Source organism: Ostrinia furnacalis, unplaced genomic scaffold (assembly GCF_004193835.3).
Source record: "Ostrinia furnacalis isolate ACB-3 unplaced genomic scaffold, ASM419383v2 OfSCF1785, whole genome shotgun sequence".
In the NCBI taxonomy this organism is placed as follows: domain Eukaryota; kingdom Metazoa; phylum Arthropoda; class Insecta; order Lepidoptera; family Crambidae; genus Ostrinia; species Ostrinia furnacalis.
Window position 1 is genome coordinate 178,208 of NW_021132024.1, and position 19,742 is coordinate 197,949.

Sequence of the window (19,742 nt, forward strand, 5' to 3'; positions counted from 1 at the left end):
CAGTCATTGTGGAAGTCATTGGGAGAGGCCTATGTTCAGCAGTGGACGTTCTATGGCTGAAATTATGATGATGATGAGAATTTTATAACTGTTTTAAAAACTATATTGTTAAATAGTTAAAACATAGTTCCTAAAGCAATTAAACCAGCAATAAAACATTGATAATTTAAGTACTTTTTATTTTTTTTGAAAGTATTCGAATATTCGAATAATATTCGAATATCACTGAAAAAATATTCGAATATTCGAAATAGAAATCTATCGAATATTTGCAATCCCTAGTCGCAGCACGATGAGACGTCGTATCTTGTTAATGTGTACGAGCCCTTAAGTAGCAGTATTACTTCTTAAACCGACTCATTTCGGAATCTCAGTATATAATGAATAAAAAAATCTGATAAACCCATGGCTCGTGAAAGGCTATCGGCGCACAATGTTTGGTGATTGCGTGGGTCAAGGGCGCGCTGTTCCCACCGCGCGACCTTCAACTTGCGGCCACGCTACGTATCGTTCAGAATGTATGGGTCTACAAACGTAGAGCTTTCTTGATAGGTATAATACTAAAGTACAAGCCGAGAATTTGGATTGAAAATAAATCGCACAAAAACCAAAATGATGATTGTCGACCGCGCCAATAACAACTTACCAGGGATTACACACATAGGGAATTGCGAGGTTGTTAAATCATACATTTATCTTGGGGCATTGATATCCAATGAAGGCGGGTGCATAGACGAAATCAAGCGACGCAACGCAGTCACTAGGTCTGCTATGGACAAAATGAGGAAGATTTGGGGCAACAGAAACATCACCAAGGCCACGAAAACCAGGCTCGTTTATTGCCTAATATTCCCCATTTTCCTCTATGCGTCGGAAACATGGACTCTTCGTGAAACCGAAAGGAAGAAGATTGACGCATTGGAGATGTGGTGCTGGAGACGGATGCTGGGAATATCGTGGACCGAGTTTCGTACCAATGACTCCATATTAAAAGAACTCGGCATCAGACAGCGCCTATCAACCACGGTTCAGTCACGCATTTTAACCTTCTTCGGCCATGTATCTCGGCGCAGTAATGACTCCATAGAGCGTCTCGTAGTACAGGGAAAAGTTGAGGGCACCAGACCACGTGGTAGATCACCAATGAGATGGACGGACCAGATCAAGGCCGCAACTAAGTGCTCGGTTAGCGAAAGTACCCGGAAAGCTGCAGTCCGCGAGGAATGGCGCCGTATTACGAGGAACATCACTCTGAATNCGAACATATTACAATGTTAATATCGCTTATAAGGCTTTTGACGACATGTGACATGGACTATTTGACTTCTATTGTTTTGATCATAGCTATTTCCATGAATAATTAAAAAAACAATAGGCTCAAATAAATTTCAGTTGAACTACATTATTATTGATAAATGTATAAAAGAAAAACATTTATTTTTGTTTTCTAGTTGAAATTATTCAATTTAATTTATTATAACCAATTTTTTTTCAGAAAAGTTGGTAATTTCAGATATTAAAAGTTAAATAGTTTATTAAAAGCATTAATAAATTTGTTAATATTAATAGTACGTTTGGAGTTTACCTTTTTCATAAAAGAAGTAGAATTAATTAAAAAAAGCAAAACACAAAATAACAAAAAAAAAAACTCACCAAAATTCATTCTGGTTCACTAGAAGTTATTAAACAGAAATTCACAACGCAATTAATTTGTTAAAATTAATAGCATGATTGGGAGCGAACGTTCCTCGCGCCCACTGTTATGTAACTGAGCTTTGCGGCGTTTCAGCTGCGTGCGCGCCGCTGATGAAACGACGCTGCTGTAATGCCCGCCGCTCACTTGCCTCTAAGTCTAGCTGGACAATAAAGACATTTAAACCTTCATCTATCGTCAAACATGAAGTGACGGACCGAAACCAGAGAACTAGCAAATCACTACGTAACAATTACAAACACATTCAAGATGCTGGATCGATTTGACTCATGAGATTCCATGTTTATTGTCAACTTTAAATTTATTAATAACATATCACTTCAATCTTTTATGGTTACATATTTAATTGCATAACGATGGTTTTAGAAAAGGACCGTAACTTTGACAGTAAATTAAGATCTCTATTATTTAATAGTTTGTCATAAAAAAAAAACTATTTATTTTCATCTACGAGTCTTATTAAAAGTGAATAAAATTATTAAATTATTTTTATGCTTTTTAATAAATTCAAGGTGGCTGCAAGATAATACAATACAACACAAAGACCACGGTCGGCTGGAAGAGATCTTGTTGCAAAGTAATGTAGTCTGTATTTCTTAATGTTACTGTTTGTGTAAATGTAAATAAATTATGAAATAAAAATAAAACTTAGATTTATTATAATAATTTACTTCTGACGGCGATTGCGCTTACGTACCTACCTACGTTGTTAACTTAATTCATGTTCATAAAATTGTTATTTTTATCCTTTATGCCAATAAAACGTGGCCTACTTTAAATAATAAATCGATGCATGCTGCATAATATGCAATAAAATATGCATACGTAGAGTAATTAATTTCGTCTCAAAATTCTACAGACCGAGGCCATCCCTTAACCGATGTGACGTCATAAGACAGAAGCTGACACCCTTGACACATACTTCGTCGAAGGTTGATCTTCCAAAAGCTTTTTAAAGGTACCGGTGATTTTTCGCAAAACTTTTGTAATAATTAGGTACCTAGGTATCTATACAGGGTGTTAGGTAAATGGGTATATGAGCCGACACTAGCCCATGTTAACATGGGCATATAAATGGTATGGTGAAGTCAGAAAATTGATATCTTCATTTTAATTATTTTTATTTTCATACAAATCGGATATTATAAAATTTATTTTGTTTGAAAATTAAAAAATATAAAATGATAATATCAAAATTCTGACTTCACCATACCATTTATATGCCCATGTTAACATGGGCTAGTGTCGGCTCATATACCCATTTACCTAACACCCTGTATAGATACCTAGGTACCTAATTATTACAAAAGTTTTGCGAAAAATCACCGGTACCTTTAAAAAGCTTTTGGAAGATCAACCTTCGACGAAGTATGTGTCAAGGGTGTCAGCTTCTGTCTTATGACGTCACATCGGTTAAGGGATGGCCTCGGTCTGTAGAATTTTGAGACGAAATTAATTACTCTACGTATGCATATTTTATTGCATATTATGCAGCATGCATCGATTTATTATTTAAAGTAGGCCACGTTTTATTGGCATAAAGGATAAAAATAACAATTTTATGAACATGAATTAAGTTAACAACGTAGGTAGGTACGTAAGCGCAATCGCCGTCAGAAGTAAATTATTATAATAAATCTAAGTTTTATTTTTATTTCATAATTTATTTACATTTACACAAACAGTAACATTAAGAAATACAGACTACATTACTTTGCAACAAGATCTCTTCCAGCCGACCGTGGTCTTTGTGTTGTATTGTATTATCTTGCAGCCACCTTGAATTTATTAAAAAGCATAAAAATAATTTAATAATTTTATTCACTTTTAATAAGACTCGTAGATGAAAATAAATAGTTTTTTTTTTATGACAAACTATTAAATAATAGAGATCTTAATTTACTGTCAAAGTTACGGTCCTTTTCTAAAACCATCGTTATGCAATTAAATATGTAACCATAAAAGATTGAAGTGATATGTTATTAATAAATTTAAAGTTGACAATAAACATGGAATCTCATGAGTCAAATCGATCCAGCATCTTGAATGTGTTTGTAATTGTTACGTAGTGATTTGCTAGTTCTCTGGTTTCGGTCCGTCACTTCATGTTTGACGATAGATGAAGGTTTAAATGTCTTTATTGTCCAGCTAGACTTAGAGGCAAGTGAGCGGCGGGCATTACAGCAGCGTCGTTTCATCAGCGGCGCGCACGCAGCTGAAACGCCGCAAAGCTCAGTTACATAACAGTGGGCGCGAGGAACGTTCGCTCCCAATCATGCTATTAATTTTAACAAATTAATTGCGTTGTGAATTTCTGTTTAATAACTTCTAGTGAACCAGAATGAATTTTGGTGAGTTTTTTTTTTTGTTATTTTGTGTTTTGCTTTTTTTAATTAATTCTACTTCTTTTATGAAAAAGGTAAACTCCAAACGTACTATTAATATTAACAAATTTATTAATGCTTTTAATAAACTATTTAACTTTTAATATCTGAAATTACCAACTTTTCTGAAAAAAAATTGGTTATAATAAATTAAATTGAATAATTTCAACTAGAAAACAAAAATAAATGTTTTTCTTTTATACATTTATCAATAATAATGTAGTTCAACTGAAATTTATTTGAGCCTATTGTTTTTTTAATTATTCATGGAAATAGCTATGATCAAAACAATAGAAGTCAAATAGTCCATGTCACATGTCGTCAAAAGCCTTATAAGCGATATTAACATTGTAATATGTTCGCCGTCCCCGCAAAAGGACTCGTTGCCTCAGAAGTCCTTGCGGATTTCGCAACCCTTGCCGCCCGCCCACGGCTGCGGGCGCCGGACTCGCGACAATGTTCCTTATACGCGTACATTGCTGTTTTACTGCTGATGCTTTAAAACATTTCCTTCCTCGAACGCGAATATGTGTGCGGTGCAATTTTAGAGTATGCTTATGCCTACAGAACCGGTGCCTAGTCTAAAGTTAAACTTTAGGATTAGTAAACATTATCATAGTCGTATGTACCAGTTTCGTTTTGCAATTAACACGTTTTGATAAGTTGTTAGAGTTTTGATATTTCTTCTGTAGGTACTCATTCAACTTTTAATCACTACTTACACATAAAAGTAACAAACAAACAAAAAATTATCTTAATTTTGGTAAAAAAATAAGAAAAAGATCATTAAACCCTTATTTTGCAGAGGTTTACCTAACTAATCCACGCGCCGATATAATACGTCCGTATTTACAAACAGCCCTGCGTAATGACCCGCCGCGTGTTTTGAAAATACGCGCACGTGAATCGCGAGCGTAAAAGATTTCTATATTATTAAATTGCTTACCACTTTAACTATTGTATAGACAACGCAAAACAATGGCTTGATGACATAAGACAGGTACTAGCACTAGATTTTTCCGTGTTTAATGAAAATACAAGAAGTAGGAATGGACATTCTAACTTCTTTATTATGCTGAAATCTCGTTTCTTCACTCTGCGCCATTTTTCACAAAAGTAATCTTTTCCAATAATTAAATTGTCTAGTGATGTGACTTACTTTTTAAAGTGAGTACAAGACGAGTTAAAATCGTCCTAGGTATACAAGATGCATTGATAGTAAAATTATAATAATATGCCCACCTACTCTCGGCATATAGAACGTTTATGGGATCATTAAAAGGGTGATGTGGTCGGTAGTCGTATAGAAGCTACTTCTAGTGATTCAAATCATTCTGAGGTCAATTCTCTTGCATAAGTTCTTTACGTCTATAATCTCTTGAAAGATTCATGGGTTTCAGAGCTACCTGGTTATTAAGTGTTGAGTCATGTAAACATAGCTCTAGCAGGAGGTGTGGTTTAGTATAAAGCAAGGCTAATTTATGCTTCCAACATAATGTGATGTTTAATATCAAGATACTCGTATTTCCGATTTTCAAAACAGTTCTACGAGTAGATTTAACTTGGTAGAGACTAAAATGTGTTCGTTATTTATGTATAATGGAAAGGAAGATTTTAAATATATGCCAATTCTGTAATGATAGATTTGTGACTACAATAAGAGATAATGTAGAGTCGCTATAATAGAATAATAAATATTGTAGAATGCGTAGATTATACCTTAAGAAGAGAACTGATAATAATCAGAAGGAACATAACAAATTGCACTTAGATCGTCTTATCATTAGACAGCATTAGGTGAGATACAGGCCAAGAGCTTCCTCGTTGTGGATAAAAGATAAAGTTTCTTTCAAGCATCAGACAACCCAACTATGATATTTTGAAGAACTTATAAAAAGATAGACGAGAAGCGATCGCATATGACCGCTTTACAATTGATTTTGTCGCTATATTTTGATATCGATTCGCGGGACTTGAAAGGCTACCAAATAATAATATTTCTGAACATTTTATCACAAGAATGTTTCCCTCGCAGTGCTGATGGTGTTATGCACGGCGGCGGCGCTGGGCGGCGCGCGCGCAGACAGCTGGCGCTGGCCCGAGGGCGCCGCGTCCGTGCGCATCGACACCAAGGTGCGCTTCACCGACGACGCGCCGCGCAGCGAACACAAGTCAGTACCTAACTAACCCCTTTATTTAGACTCCCCGAAAACTGCAAATTTTAAGTCAGTCGATAGTTTGGTCGGCTTCCAGTTTGTATGAGGAATCGGCCGATACCAAATTCCCAGTCGATGAAGCACCTGATGTCGTGCCCTGAGTGCCCAAGCAACTGCACTCAGGAGGATTTGATGAGTGCTGCTGACAACGCCACTCTTGTGGCGGAGTTTTGGGCTGACACTGTGTAGGTTTATTGTCGACACGAAAAGAAGAAGAAGATACCAAATCGGTATAATGTGCGCACTTCCCTAAATGTTCATACTGATCAACAGCCCGAACAAACTATCGGCAGACTAAAAGNTAAATCGAGCGTTAGGAATAAATTTGAATCGAAATAAAATTGTCGCCGTTGTTCAGACATTTCGTTTGCGAATAAAAACAAATATCTCGACAACACAACCCCGAACACAACACTTCGCCGCTAAAGCGCCGCGCGAGCTGCCCGCTGGTTTCGAGAACGGGTCTGCGTTACCCGCCCCGCTCCCGCGCCGCCGCCGCCGCCGCCCCGCTGCCCGCTAAGTTCGAGGCTGAGGCCTAACTTCTTTCTATGTTCTGTGGGTGAAACCATGCCTAGTGTAGCAAAACTATGATTGAATGCATAGGAAGGCGTTCACCAAACTACGTCTTCTTGTACTGTAACGTAACACAGATAGATATTAATCACATGACTGTGTGAGAATTTAATTGGGAATATTACCTATTTGATGCACCTAAAAAGTGTTATGAGTACTTAATTGGTACGCTTCCTTTAATTTATTGAACATATAACTGTGATTCATTACTTTGCTAAGCGAAACCTGCAATGCATTACCTACCTAGCCACATAATCAAACGGATAAATGATTTATAGAAAAAGATTTTCTTAATAGCTATTGAATAGTTTCCAAAATATTGTCGTCACTTATAAATCGTTATGTCTTTCTTCCTATTAGGTAGGTATTTGATATCAACTTTTGTGAAACGTTAGAACTATAAAAACAACCTATTTTTTATCTTACATCGCGATAACCTACGTGCGACACAACTAGTAGTCCATTTTAACCAAAATAACGACGACCTTGTCTTTGTGGGTTGCATAATGTGAACGCCTGAGCAAGAGGCGGGTCGACAAAGAGCCCGAGGCGGAGTGCCGCAATGCCGTCACACTACGGATGTAAATGTTAATTTCATCTCCGAGTTATAAGCATCGGTGGTTCAGTGGTAGAATGCTCGCCTGCCACGCGGGCGGCCCGGGTTCGATTCCCGGCCGATGCATACTTCTTTTAGTTTTTTTTTTAATTACACAAGAAATAATTTAATTTTCATAATGATGGATATACCTAATTTCCATTTCACTGGTCAAACACCATAGGCATCCACTTATCCTACAATTTATTGAATCGTATATCGGGTCCTACAAAAACAGCAGTTTTATTGTCCTTTATTCTTTATTTAAAGCAAATTATTACTATTTCATTTGGGTGAATAAAGGTCAGACTAAATACCATGAATCATTGACTAACCTACTATTTTTTGTCGTTATAACTTATGTATTAACATGATTAGGCAATATAAAAAATTAGGGTTCACTAGCGAATGGTTAAACTTATTGTTCTTGAGAATATATAATTTGCATATTTTATTTTAATAAAAAGTAAGAAAGAAAGAAAATGATTTATTCATTGAAACATAACATAACTTATGAGTTAACAAACTTAAAATAAAACGGCTCTAAAGTTCTGGAGAACAGTCAATTCAGATTATTTTAGGTAAGTGCTTTCGTATGAATATAAATCTGCTAGAACTATAAAACTATCATCGATTATACTACTCGCAGTAATTCAAATGTGTAGAAAATAAAATAACAAATTTTTAAAATTTTGTAGGTACTTACAAGATGGTCAGGCATAATAATTAATAGATAGCATAACTTTTAATAACTTGTAAAGTTTATCTGTGGAAACTGATTAGGCTACTGTACTATTTTTATTTTTTAAGTTCACATGTATCAACTCATGCTGTTTGCTTGCTTAATAAAGAAAAATAAAAATAAAATAAAAATGAAATAGTAGGAAAAACAATAAAGCTACTATCTTTTACCCGCGGTTTCGCTCAAGATGATCTTGATTTAATATAAAAAGTCCAGGTAAGTATATCGCTCTCCCACGATCAATAACAAGGATAGGTAAAATAAACTATTATTCAAACTGAAAGGTATTTACCATATTTACAAACTAACCTATCAGATTGTTATTTGATGAATGTAGGATTAAAGTTTCGTTGAATGTTCTAAGTATCTAGCAAACTCCTTTTGTGTGGTTTTCCATCGAAAAAACACTTAAATAAACATTTTGGTGAATGTCATAAGTACGTATGCATTTTTTGTTTCGATACGAGATATTATCTGGACTTGATCTGCCTTTATTTAGAAGTCCACGATTTTTTTTCCCTAAAAATCGAAGTGATTTCCGTTACGTTATATGAAACGGATGCAGCCGAGGTCGCCTTCTTGCGCCCGCGCCGAAACAAACAACAAAACGGCCCAATTACTGCTTCATTAGCCGCTCGAACGACCCACATTATATTTTGATACGTGTACTAATATGATTTGCGACTAAGAACCACTATTTACCAGGTAGACGTACGATATCAACACATTTCTCAATAACAAAGTCTTTATAAAATATTTTCAGTATTTCATGCAAGTCTAAGAAAACCGAAACCATTACATTTAACTGCTTAGCTGCCAGTCTATCACAGTACAATAAAATATGAAAGCACTTATAACAGGTGCAAAAAATACGAGTATTAGAATAAAATCTCCACTATGGCTAATACCAATTTAATGAAGAAATTACCAAGAAGTATTGTTGCCCACTAATTACGTGTATTTATTCAAACCATTACACTCTAGATAGATAAACATAGAGGTCATCTATTATTATGTAAAAACACCAAATATAGGGTATTATCTCATAATTAGATTGTATATCATATCGCCAAATGGGAGTAGCCTTCGGCCGGTGATTGTAGAGACAATGGACGACCTCCGTGCTTTCCCGCGCACGGTCGCCACGGGAGACGATGGACAGACGGTTGGCATCCTATGCAGATGTAATAGGTTATATTTTACAAAAATGAAAAACAATGTTGTCTAGAGTGCTGAAGCTGATGCCTCATTTAAGCTACACGGCTCATTGTTAGTATACTACGAGATTGCAGATAGTTCACCACAACGCGACGGAGCTAAATAATGAACTTCAGGGCTAGTTAGTACACATAAACACGATACGACGTTGTATCGTGGGAATAAAAGCCACGATTTCATTTTGATTTTGATTTTTTGACTGTATTAAAAAGACGAATAAAGAAGAAACAAGGTCACAGAAGATACTGGATACATCCATTTCATTCAATTAAGAATAGCGAGAGTAAAAAAGTCAACGTCGTGTCGCTTGCTCGTCGTAGATTTCCACTTTACAACGTCGCAGCACCCTTAAGTAGCAGTATCATTTCTTAAACCGACTCATTTCGGAATCTCAGTATACAATTAATTTAATAAATCTGATAAACCCATGGCTCGTGAAAGGCTATCGGCGCACAATGTTTAGTGAGTGCGTGGGTCAAGGGCGCGCTGTTCCCACCGCGCGGCCTTCAACTTGCGGCCGCGCTGCGTATCGTTCAGAATGTAGGGGTCTACAAACGTAGAGCTTTCTTGATAGATATAATACTAAAAGTCCTTCAGTTTATCAGTATCTACATTTAGCTATACTACATCATATCAATATAGAGTCATTAATGGAATTTCAAAAAACTTTCGCTAATCTTTTAGGTAAACTGCTTATTTGAAATACGTGCTAGTGTGTTAAGTAGTTTCCGAAAAGCCTTTTTTCTAGTGACTTACATAATTAGGTACATAAGAAAGACTTCCCTATAAGTATTTAATAAAATATAATACCTAGGTACCTAATTATTACAAAATTTTTGCGAAAAATCACCGGTACCTTTAAAAAGCTTTTGGAAGATCAACCTTCGACGAAGTATGTGTCAAGGGTGCCAGCTTCTGTCTTATGACGTCACATCGTTTAAGGGATGGCCTCGGTCTGTAGAATTTTGAGACGAAACGAATTACTCTACGTATGCATATTGCATCTGCAGCATGCATCGATTTATTATTTAAAGTAAGGTCACGTTTTATTGCCATAAAGGATAAAAATAACAATTTTATGAACATGAATTAAGTTAACAACGTAGGTGGGTACGTAAGCGCACTCGCCGTCAGAAGTAAATTATTATAATAAATCTAACTTATATTTTTATTTTATAATTTCTTTACATTTATTACGGACTGAAGGAATTCTGTCGTAGTTAAAGTAGCCGAAGGCGGCTTGGGAGTATACATATACATTTACACAAACAGTACAACACTAAGAAATACAGACTACATTTATTTTACAACAAGATCTCCTCCAGCCGACCGTGGTCTTTGTGTTGTATTGTATTATCTTACAGTCACCTTGATAATTGAGTTAATTTATTGAAAAACATTAAATACTTTAATAATTTTACTCAGTTTCAATAATTTAAATAATCTTAATTATTGTCAAAGTTACGGTTCTTTTCTAAAACCAATTAATAAATTGAAATTTGTGGACAATAAACATGGAATCTGTTAAGTCAAATCGATCCAGCATCTTGAATGCGTTGTAATTTGTTACGTAGTGATTTGCTAGTTCTCTGGTTTCCGTCCGTCACTTCATGTTTGACGATAGATGAAGGTTTAAATGTCTTTATTGTCCAGCTACACTTAGAGGCTAGTGAGCGGCGGGCATTACAGCAGCGTCGTTTCATCAGCGGCGCGCACGCAGCTGAAACGCCGCAAAGCTCAGTTACATAACAGAGGGCGCGAGGAACGGTCGCTCCCAATCATGCTATTAATTTTAACAAATTAATTGCGTTGTGAATTTTGTTTAATAACTTCTAGTGAACCAGAATGAATTTTGGTGAGTTTTTTTTTGTTATTTTGTGTTTTGCTTTTTTTAATTAATTCTAGTTCTTTTACGAAAAAGGTAAACTCCAAACGTACTATTAATAATAACAAATTTATTAATGTTTTTAATAAAATATTTAATTTTTAATATCTGAAATTACCAACTTTTCTGAAATAAAATTGGTTATAATAAATTAAATTGAATAATTTCAACTATAAAACAAAAATAAATGTTTTCCTTTTATACATTATCAATAATAATGTAGTTTAACTGAAATTAATTTGGGCCCATCGTTTTTTTTTTAATTATTCATGGAAATAGCTATGATCAAAACAATAGATGTCAAATAGTCCATGTCACATGTCGTCAAAAGCCTAATAAGCGATATTAACATTGTAATATGTTCGCCGTCCCCACAAAAGGACTCGTTGCCTCAGAAGTCCTTGTGGATTTCGCAACCCTCGCCGCCCGCCCACGGCCGCGGGCGCCGGACTTGCGACGCTGTTCCTTAAACGCGTACACATTGCTGTTTTGCTGCTGATTCTTTAAAGTATATTCTTCCTCGAACGCAAATATGTGTGCGGTGCAATTTTAGAGTCTGCGTATACCTACAGAACCGGTGGCTAGTCTAAAGTTAAACTTTAGGAATACTAAACATTATCATAGTCGTATGTACCAGTTTCGTTTTGCAATTAACACGTTTTGATAAGTTGTTAAAGTTTTGATGTGTGTTATCTATTTTCAAAAAAAAAGTATTTAAGTATGTTTATATCCCTTGTCTAAGTACCCATAGTACAAGCTTTGCTTAGTTTGGGACTAGAGGCGCAGTGTAAAATTTCCAAGGATATTTAGTACTCATTCGACTTTCAATCACTACTTACACATAAAAGTTACAAACAAACAAAAAATTATCTTAATTTTGGTAAAAAATAAGAAAAAGATCATTAAGCCCTTATTTTGCAGAGGTTTACCTAACTAATCCACGCGCCGATATAATACGTCCGTATTTACAAACAGCCCTGCGTAATGACCCGCCGCGTGTTTTGAAAATACGCGCACGTGAATCGCAAGCGTAAAAGATTTCTATATTATTAAATTGCTTACCACTTTAACTATTGTATAGACAACGCAAAACAATGGCTTGATGACATAAGACAGGTACTAGCACTAGATTTTTCCGTGTTTAATGAAAATACAAGGAGTAGGAATGGACATTCTACTTCTTTAATATGCTGTAACTTCGTTTCTTCACTCTGCGCCATTTTTTACAAAGTAATCTCTCCAAATATAATTAAATTGTCTAGTGATGTGACTTACTTTTTACAGTGAGTACAAGTGAGTATCATCTTAAACAAGATGCATTGGTAGTAGAATTATAATAATATGCCTACCTACTCTCGGCATATAGAACGTTTATGGGATCATTAAAAGGATGATGTGGTCGGTAGTCGTGTAGTAGCTACTTCTAGTGATTCAAATCATTCTGAGGTCATATTCTCTTACATAAGATCTATACGCCCATAATCTCTTGAAAGATTCATAGGTTTCAGAGCTACCTGGTTATTAAGTGTTGAGTCATGTAAACATAGCGCTAGCAGTAGGTGTGGTTTAGTATAAAGCAAGGCTAATTTATGCTTCCATATACTTTAAACATAATATGATGTTTAATATCAAGATACTCGTATTTCCGATGTTCAAAACAGTTCTATGAGTAGATTAAGTTGGTAGAGACTAAAATGTGTTCATTATTTATGTAGAATGGAAAGGAAGATTTAAAAAATATGCCAATTCTGTAAAGATAGATTAAGGTAGGTAAGAGATTAAGAGATAAGGTAGAGTCGCTATAATAAGGTAGAGTCGCTATAATAAGGTAGAGTCGCAGTGGTGACTGAGTTTGTTGCGGCGCTTCTTCTCAGCACTTGCCAAATGTTGGTCTCGAAGCGCTGTTAGGGTAAAAAGATTATGAGACATGTAGAGGCTCCTTAAGAGCAAAATGACGATTTGTAAGAACTATTTATTAGTCTAAACAAAAAAAGAAATTTTGACTTTGAATAGATTAATATATATCGTAGAGTGCCTAGACAGACTTTATCTTAAGAAGAGAACTGATAATAATCAGAAAGAACGTAACAAATTGCACGAAGATCATCTTATCATTAGACAGCAGTTTCTTTCAAGCATCAGACAACCCAAATGATATTTTGAAGAACTTATAAAAAGATAGACGAGAAGCGATTGCATATGACCGCTTTACAATTGATTTTGTCGCTATATTTTGATATCGATTCGCGGGACTTGAAAGGCTACCAAATAATAATATTTCTGAATATTTTATTACATGAATGTTTCACTCGCAGTGTTCAATTTTTTTTTCAAATTCAAATTTTTTTCAAAATTTTTTTTTTTCAAATTCAAATGTTTTTATTGTGAAATCACAGGTAAATACATAAGTCAGGTCATAAAATGTTTGTAATAGATCAGCTGTGTTCCGCCGCATGGGCAAACAATAATTGAAAGATACAGAATATTAATTGATGAAATGATAGGTAGTACAATTTTTATAATACAATATTAATGATACAATATTAATGATTTTTATAATACTATAATATTAGTGTTGATGGTGCTATGCGCGGCGGCGGCGCTGGGCGGCGCGCGCGCAGACAGCTGGCGCTGGCCCGAGGGCGCCGCGTCCGTGCGCATCGACACCAAGGTGCGCTTCACCGACGACGCGCCGCGCAGCGAACACAAGTCAGTACCTTACTAACCCTTTTATTTATACTCCCCGAAAACTGCAAATTTTAAGTCAGTCGATAGTTTGGTCGGCTTCCAGTTTGTATGAGGAATCGGCCGATACCAAATTCCCAGTCGATGAAGCACCTGATGTCGTGCCCTGAGGGCCCAAGCAACTGCACTCAGGAGGATTTGATGAGTGCTGCTGACAACGCCACTCTTGTGGCGGAGTTTTGGGCTGACACTGTGTAGGTTTTTTGTCGACACGAAAAGAAGAAGATACCAAATCGGTGTAATGTGCGCACTTCCCTAAATGTTCATACTGATCAACAGCCCGACCAAACTATCGGCAAACTAAAAGTCTGCAGTTCCGGGGTGTCTAAAACTCCTCTCAAAACATATGCATTTTGAACCCTCTCATTACGATGCATCCCCAGATGTTTGTCTGGCTCTGATCTGATTTTTTGAGAAATTGTGACAAACTCGTGAAAAAATACTAGAGAATTGTGCTCAGTTATGCTCTATGCACAAGCATCTGTCTGTAATTCTATTATATACTTCCTGTAACATAGGTACCTAGGTATTTACCTACTCGTACTTAGTTGTAAAATGTTTTAATTACTTCGTAGCTACATTATTAAAGTCGTAAAAATTGTAGAAACTACATAAAGTTTAAAAACATAACAAGCATTAAACATTGGATCAATTAAAATAAGGTATTGCTACATTTGTATACTTCAAAACATTGATATTGACAATGCAACCTTCGCAAACCAAATTACATTCTTGTTCAAAAGTGCTCGTAATTACATTGGAAAACCCCAACAGTATTGCATCTTACAACATTGGTTCAGTGGAAACCCGTAGCCTCAGCACGATTCGCTTGAGCAGTAACAGACAAGCAACAGTAGAATCTCGCAAAGTAACTTGTACTTACGCTACATCACATTGTCTTCTTCATTATCTTTACTTAGATATTCATTATTTATTCATCAAAAATAACAAGCAATGTTTAGAGATGCAGCTAATTAGAGATCTAAGTGCTCCGGAATAGTTTCGACCTAAGTTTCGACCGATACAATAGTTATAGGGTTGTACATTTTCAGTAATTTTTAAAAACAACATTTTGAACTAGCTATTCATTGACATAATAAGAAGGCCACTTGGTGTAGTGGTTTCCTTACTTGTCTTGCAGTGTTAGGGTAAATAAATAGTTAATAGTCAATATCTTTATTGTATTTCATGTTCATTTATTTTTATTTTTAGTTTATCTACAACAGAAACAGTGTTTCTACGAATAGTCGTCAGAGTGTAAAGTCTGCTTGGCTTAGTAGAGCTTATGCAGCAACTTATTTCTTGTAATTCCTGATTCTTATCACCGTTTGCATAATGTGTACGAATAGCTGGCAGCCCTACGACTACTATATTTCCAGTCAGCTCAGTTTCGGCGCCTTGGCACATATTCGCGCGTCATTGTTCCGAGTCGCGCGGTATCGACTGCATCTCGTCATGCACCACTGCGCGAGACGATGGACTATCACATAATAAGAATAAATCGCGGTAGAGTCCCAGGAGAAGCACATGGGACCCTTAAACTGGCGTCTCTATATCGGAATCAGCATAAACTCTACGGTGTTTTAACTTTTATGTTTACATAAAGTTTCTAAGCCAAATAATCTTTACGTTTGGTTCTTAATGGCTTGCATTGGAGAGATAATGTTTAGCTCTATACCTATATCTATACTATATAGACTTCGTCAGTATGTAAGCTGATTTTTGCGGTATTTTGGTCCTTGCTAATATCCGGCGCAGGCGCATTATTTTCCGATACAATACGCGTGCGTGCGCGTCCCTTGCAACGTCCGACGTCTCAATGGGGTGACGTCATCAAGAATGGCTCCGTTCATCTGATTGCCTAGTTTCCTTTCGCAATTAGTAGTACAAAGGTTTAGCAATATCATGAATATCCTGCTTTATTTCTTTTGTAGGGGAACCTAATTATACACCTTAGACAAGAATAAAGTGATCTTAAATATGTTTATTAAATTCAGTGTAATCGTAATTTTGAAACATGAATTCGAAGGGCAACCACTACTCGTACTTCATTGATTTTTTAGTGTATGTAGATATACGAGTATATAGAATATTATCTACTTATCATGTTTCTTTCCACGTGATGGGTGATCATATCCCCACTGAGAAGACTTGAAAATGTTTACTAGAATATAATCATTGTGTACAGGAAACATAACTGATGATTTCTTGTTTTATTGAGCTATTAATTCAAATGATTTCATCATTCATTACACACTAATACATAAATCGTAACAAAAGATTAGTGTTTGCGTGCAGACTTTATGTATCCATAAAATTAAATGATAATATTATGATCATCTGCAATTTGAATACATTCGCATTAATGCCCTGCTCGTGCGTAAGTGTTACAATTAGTTTCTAATTTGATCCTTGAAAGAGTCTTAATAATACCACTTTATTAAAATATGCCAGTTTTCTCAAATGCCCCAGATCCGAGACTATGCAACTATTTTACAACTACGATTAAAATCATGAATGATTTTCATCAGTTTCTTATTTACACTGAACACCAAAGTAGAGCATGAAAATTAATAGTACTTGTGTTACGATATATTTGGTAATGCGAAAGTAGGCTGTAACGAAAAATGTAAGGGCAATATAATGTAAGTCAATAGACGCAATATCCGTAAAGTATTGCAAAAATGCAACACAATCTATACTATCACTAGCTGACCACGTCTGCGTTGCCAAACCGCGGCGTTGGCAAACCATTTCACTGTTGTACTTCCTACCAATCTTGCGCATTGACACCAGTTACAATGATACGGATTACCTGCAAATTGATGAACTTCAAATGAAATAGAATATAGCTACCTACTTACCCACAAGAAAGAACTTCACGGGTACAATAATAAGATATTGAAATGTTGAACAGAAATAATCGAGGCGAGGTGCAAGCCGATGAGCCCCAGTTTGAAGAGCCGTCCAACACCGAGGGGTTCTACAACCGCCCCCCGGGGGCGGGCCGCTACCCCGTGCGCGTCCAGGCCTACCAGCCCTACAGGGTCGACGAGCAAGGCATCTACTCTTTGAAGAAGACGTAAGTAGCACCCATATAATAGAGCATCAGACAAGGGACATGGACAGGTCCTATACATTTTTACTGGTGGTATCATACTGTTTGGTTTTAGAACCATGATGAATCACTTGACATTGACTCATTCCATAATAATCGGTTGCCATAAGTAGGCATGAACACGCGAACATTTAATCATCATTTCTTCCGTGATTTGCGAAATTAACCCCAATTATAAGCCATTGTAGGATCACATTAATAATATTAATTAAAAATTGAACGTAAACACTGAGGTACTGAAATAGTTAATTAGTAAGTAATTTGTATTTGTAAAGCAATCTGACATTGTCATTAAAGAATGTAGGTTAAAAAGAGATGACTCTTATCTATCACAGAGGATGAATGAATACCTCAATTTGATATCACAGTCTGCAGTGCTTCTTACGCCATCATGTAGGTCGTTTTAATGCTGAACCCACCCCATTCATGTCCTTCACTAAAGAACTCGCTCATCACTTTACTCAGATTCATTTGTTTGTGTTAAAGTTCCCGTACATAATTTTTTGCAGGCCGCAACACTACTCGGACGGGACCCTGGACTCGCTTCAGTACTGCAAGTGTGTCTCCACGCCCGAATGCAACCCGTCCGTGGACTCAGCAGTAAGTACACCACTTAGGACTGGACAGGACATTTTCTTATGCTATCCTTTCCTATCATAATTAATGCAATCGTGCAGTTTATAGGTATAACCAGTAGCGATTATTCTATTATTTATAAACTTACCGAATCCATTTAATTTTTCAGAAAGCATGTGGTTTGGGTAAATTCTTATGTTGCTACAAACGGCCGAACAAAAGCACACCCCAGAACACAGGTAACTACTCTCTATGGACAAAATAGATAAGGACTAACTATTTAACAACAGATCACTGACAAAAGCCTGATTTCCTTGCAGAATTTTTCAATGAAGTCGAAGACGAGCGTCCAATGTTGCTGCCCGGTCAAGGCGAACGCGCCGGCCCCTTCCCGCCGCCGCCCGACACCGTCCTCAACGGCGTGTTCGGGCCCGGACACGGACACGAGGCCGCGCTGCTTGGCATCTTACAGGACAACCGCGGCCCGCACCAGGCTGTCCTCATAGGCCCGGAAGGCCCGACTGGGCAAATCGGACCTAAGAGACCTGTACTCGTGGGCCCCGGGGGACCCACTGGCATCATCGGTCCTGATCAAAACCGAGGAGTGCTCGTCGGCCCTGACGGTCCCACTGGTGTCATCGGCCCCAATCAGCAGAATAGAGACGTATTGGTCGGGCCGGGTGGTCCCACCGGTGTGATCGGGCCCGGTCAGCAGAATAGAGGCGTGTTAGTGGGCCCGGGTGGGCCCACCGGTGTTATCGGGCCGGGTATTGTGAATAAACAAGAATACGAATATTTCAATTCCGGTAAACACGATGCTAGGCAAGACGAAACGGCACAGAGAGGAATTCTAGTCGGTCCCGGCGGTCCCACAGGAATCATAGGGCCGGCGGGCTTTGGGCGGCGGCCTGTGCTCGTGGGCCCTGGCGGCCCGACGGGCATCATCGGGCCGTACGGCGGGCGCAGCGGCGGGCGGCCCGTGCTCGTGGGCCCGGGCGGCCCCACCGGCATGATCGGGCCACCGAGGAGATACTACGGTAAATAATGTGTGTGACGTGTGCGGCTTAGTGACTAATAAACTCAACTTGACAGCGCCATCGCGGCAGCGTGTTTGAGCGCCGCAGTGGTCGCCGTAGACTGGTATGTGTAAATATTATGGTAGTTAGAAGCGTGTGCGCCTCGTTGCTCGCTGTAGTCGCCTAGGAAGTTACCGTGTGATGTAGACGTAAGTGAACATTGTACAACTAACTCGCCCGACCGTTCGCAGGGTGTTCGCGACAAATTAGAAACAAAGCAAAACTTCACCCACATCCAAACCTAAACCATGCAAGAGACATTGATATCTAAGTAATAGTTTTTTTGGATTTTTATAAGCAAGAGGAACCATTAATTTTGTACCTAAATAAAGTTACCAAACATCCCTTTTGTTTCTTATTGTTCCTTATCGTTTTTTCTGAAAGTTGAACTGAATTTACTTATTCAGTACCTATTCATTTCACTTTTACGAACATCGAGCTACAAAGTTTATTTAAAAATATGTCAGGTGAAAGTAATCTCCGAGGTTCTTCACCGGAACGATTTTGACAGATTTTCCCGAATTAAAACAGTTGCGCCTGAGGGAAGAACCATAAAGATGAAGGAGTGCCGACCGCCTGGCGCGCGGCCAGCGGCTCAGGCTGGGACTATGGCCGACAATGTTACAACACATTACGCATTCAATTCTTATATCAAAGAAAATCTATGTCTTATGAAAACAGATCAAAGTTCGTTATTTATAAAAAGAGATTAATGTTCTGTGGGTGTAATAGACTATTTTGACATCACATAGATTAAACAGATAAACATCTGAAAGTCCCATGTTAATTTCATGTACCCACCTACGACTAAAAGCGAATGTATACTAAAATCAAATCAATGGAATTTGTTGTTAACTACGAGTATAGTACGGGTACACATAGTTATTTACTGACACAGAT

General features: G+C 37.3%; 2 protein-coding genes and 1 non-coding gene across 4 annotated transcripts in view; 2 read left to right on the forward strand and 1 right to left on the reverse strand.

The window, feature by feature from the left end:
- galene (potassium two pore domain channel subfamily K member galene) overlaps positions 1-19,742 on the reverse strand; it is a 37,013-nt gene that overhangs the window by 12,412 nt on the left and 4,859 nt on the right. The window lies entirely within an intron of this gene.
- On the forward strand, positions 3,874-19,186 carry LOC114353706 (collagen alpha-2(I) chain). 2 transcript variants are annotated; one of them, XM_028305782.1, is made up of 6 exons: positions 3,874-4,065; positions 6,134-6,269; positions 16,990-17,154; positions 17,700-17,790; positions 17,936-18,005; positions 18,087-19,186. In XM_028305782.1, exons 1-6 carry the CDS (start codon positions 4,056-4,058, stop codon positions 18,809-18,811), a joined length of 1,197 nt encoding a protein of 398 aa, XP_028161583.1. In that variant the 5' UTR covers positions 3,874-4,055; the 3' UTR covers positions 18,812-19,186. The 2 variants fall into 2 exon arrangements, with proteins under 2 accessions (XP_028161583.1, XP_028161584.1); XM_028305783.1 differs by lacking the exons at positions 3,874-4,065; positions 6,134-6,269 and adding an exon at positions 13,903-14,036.
- On the forward strand, positions 7,499-7,569 carry TRNAG-GCC (transfer RNA glycine (anticodon GCC)). Its single transcript has one exon. It is a non-coding gene; the product is annotated as a tRNA-Gly (tRNA).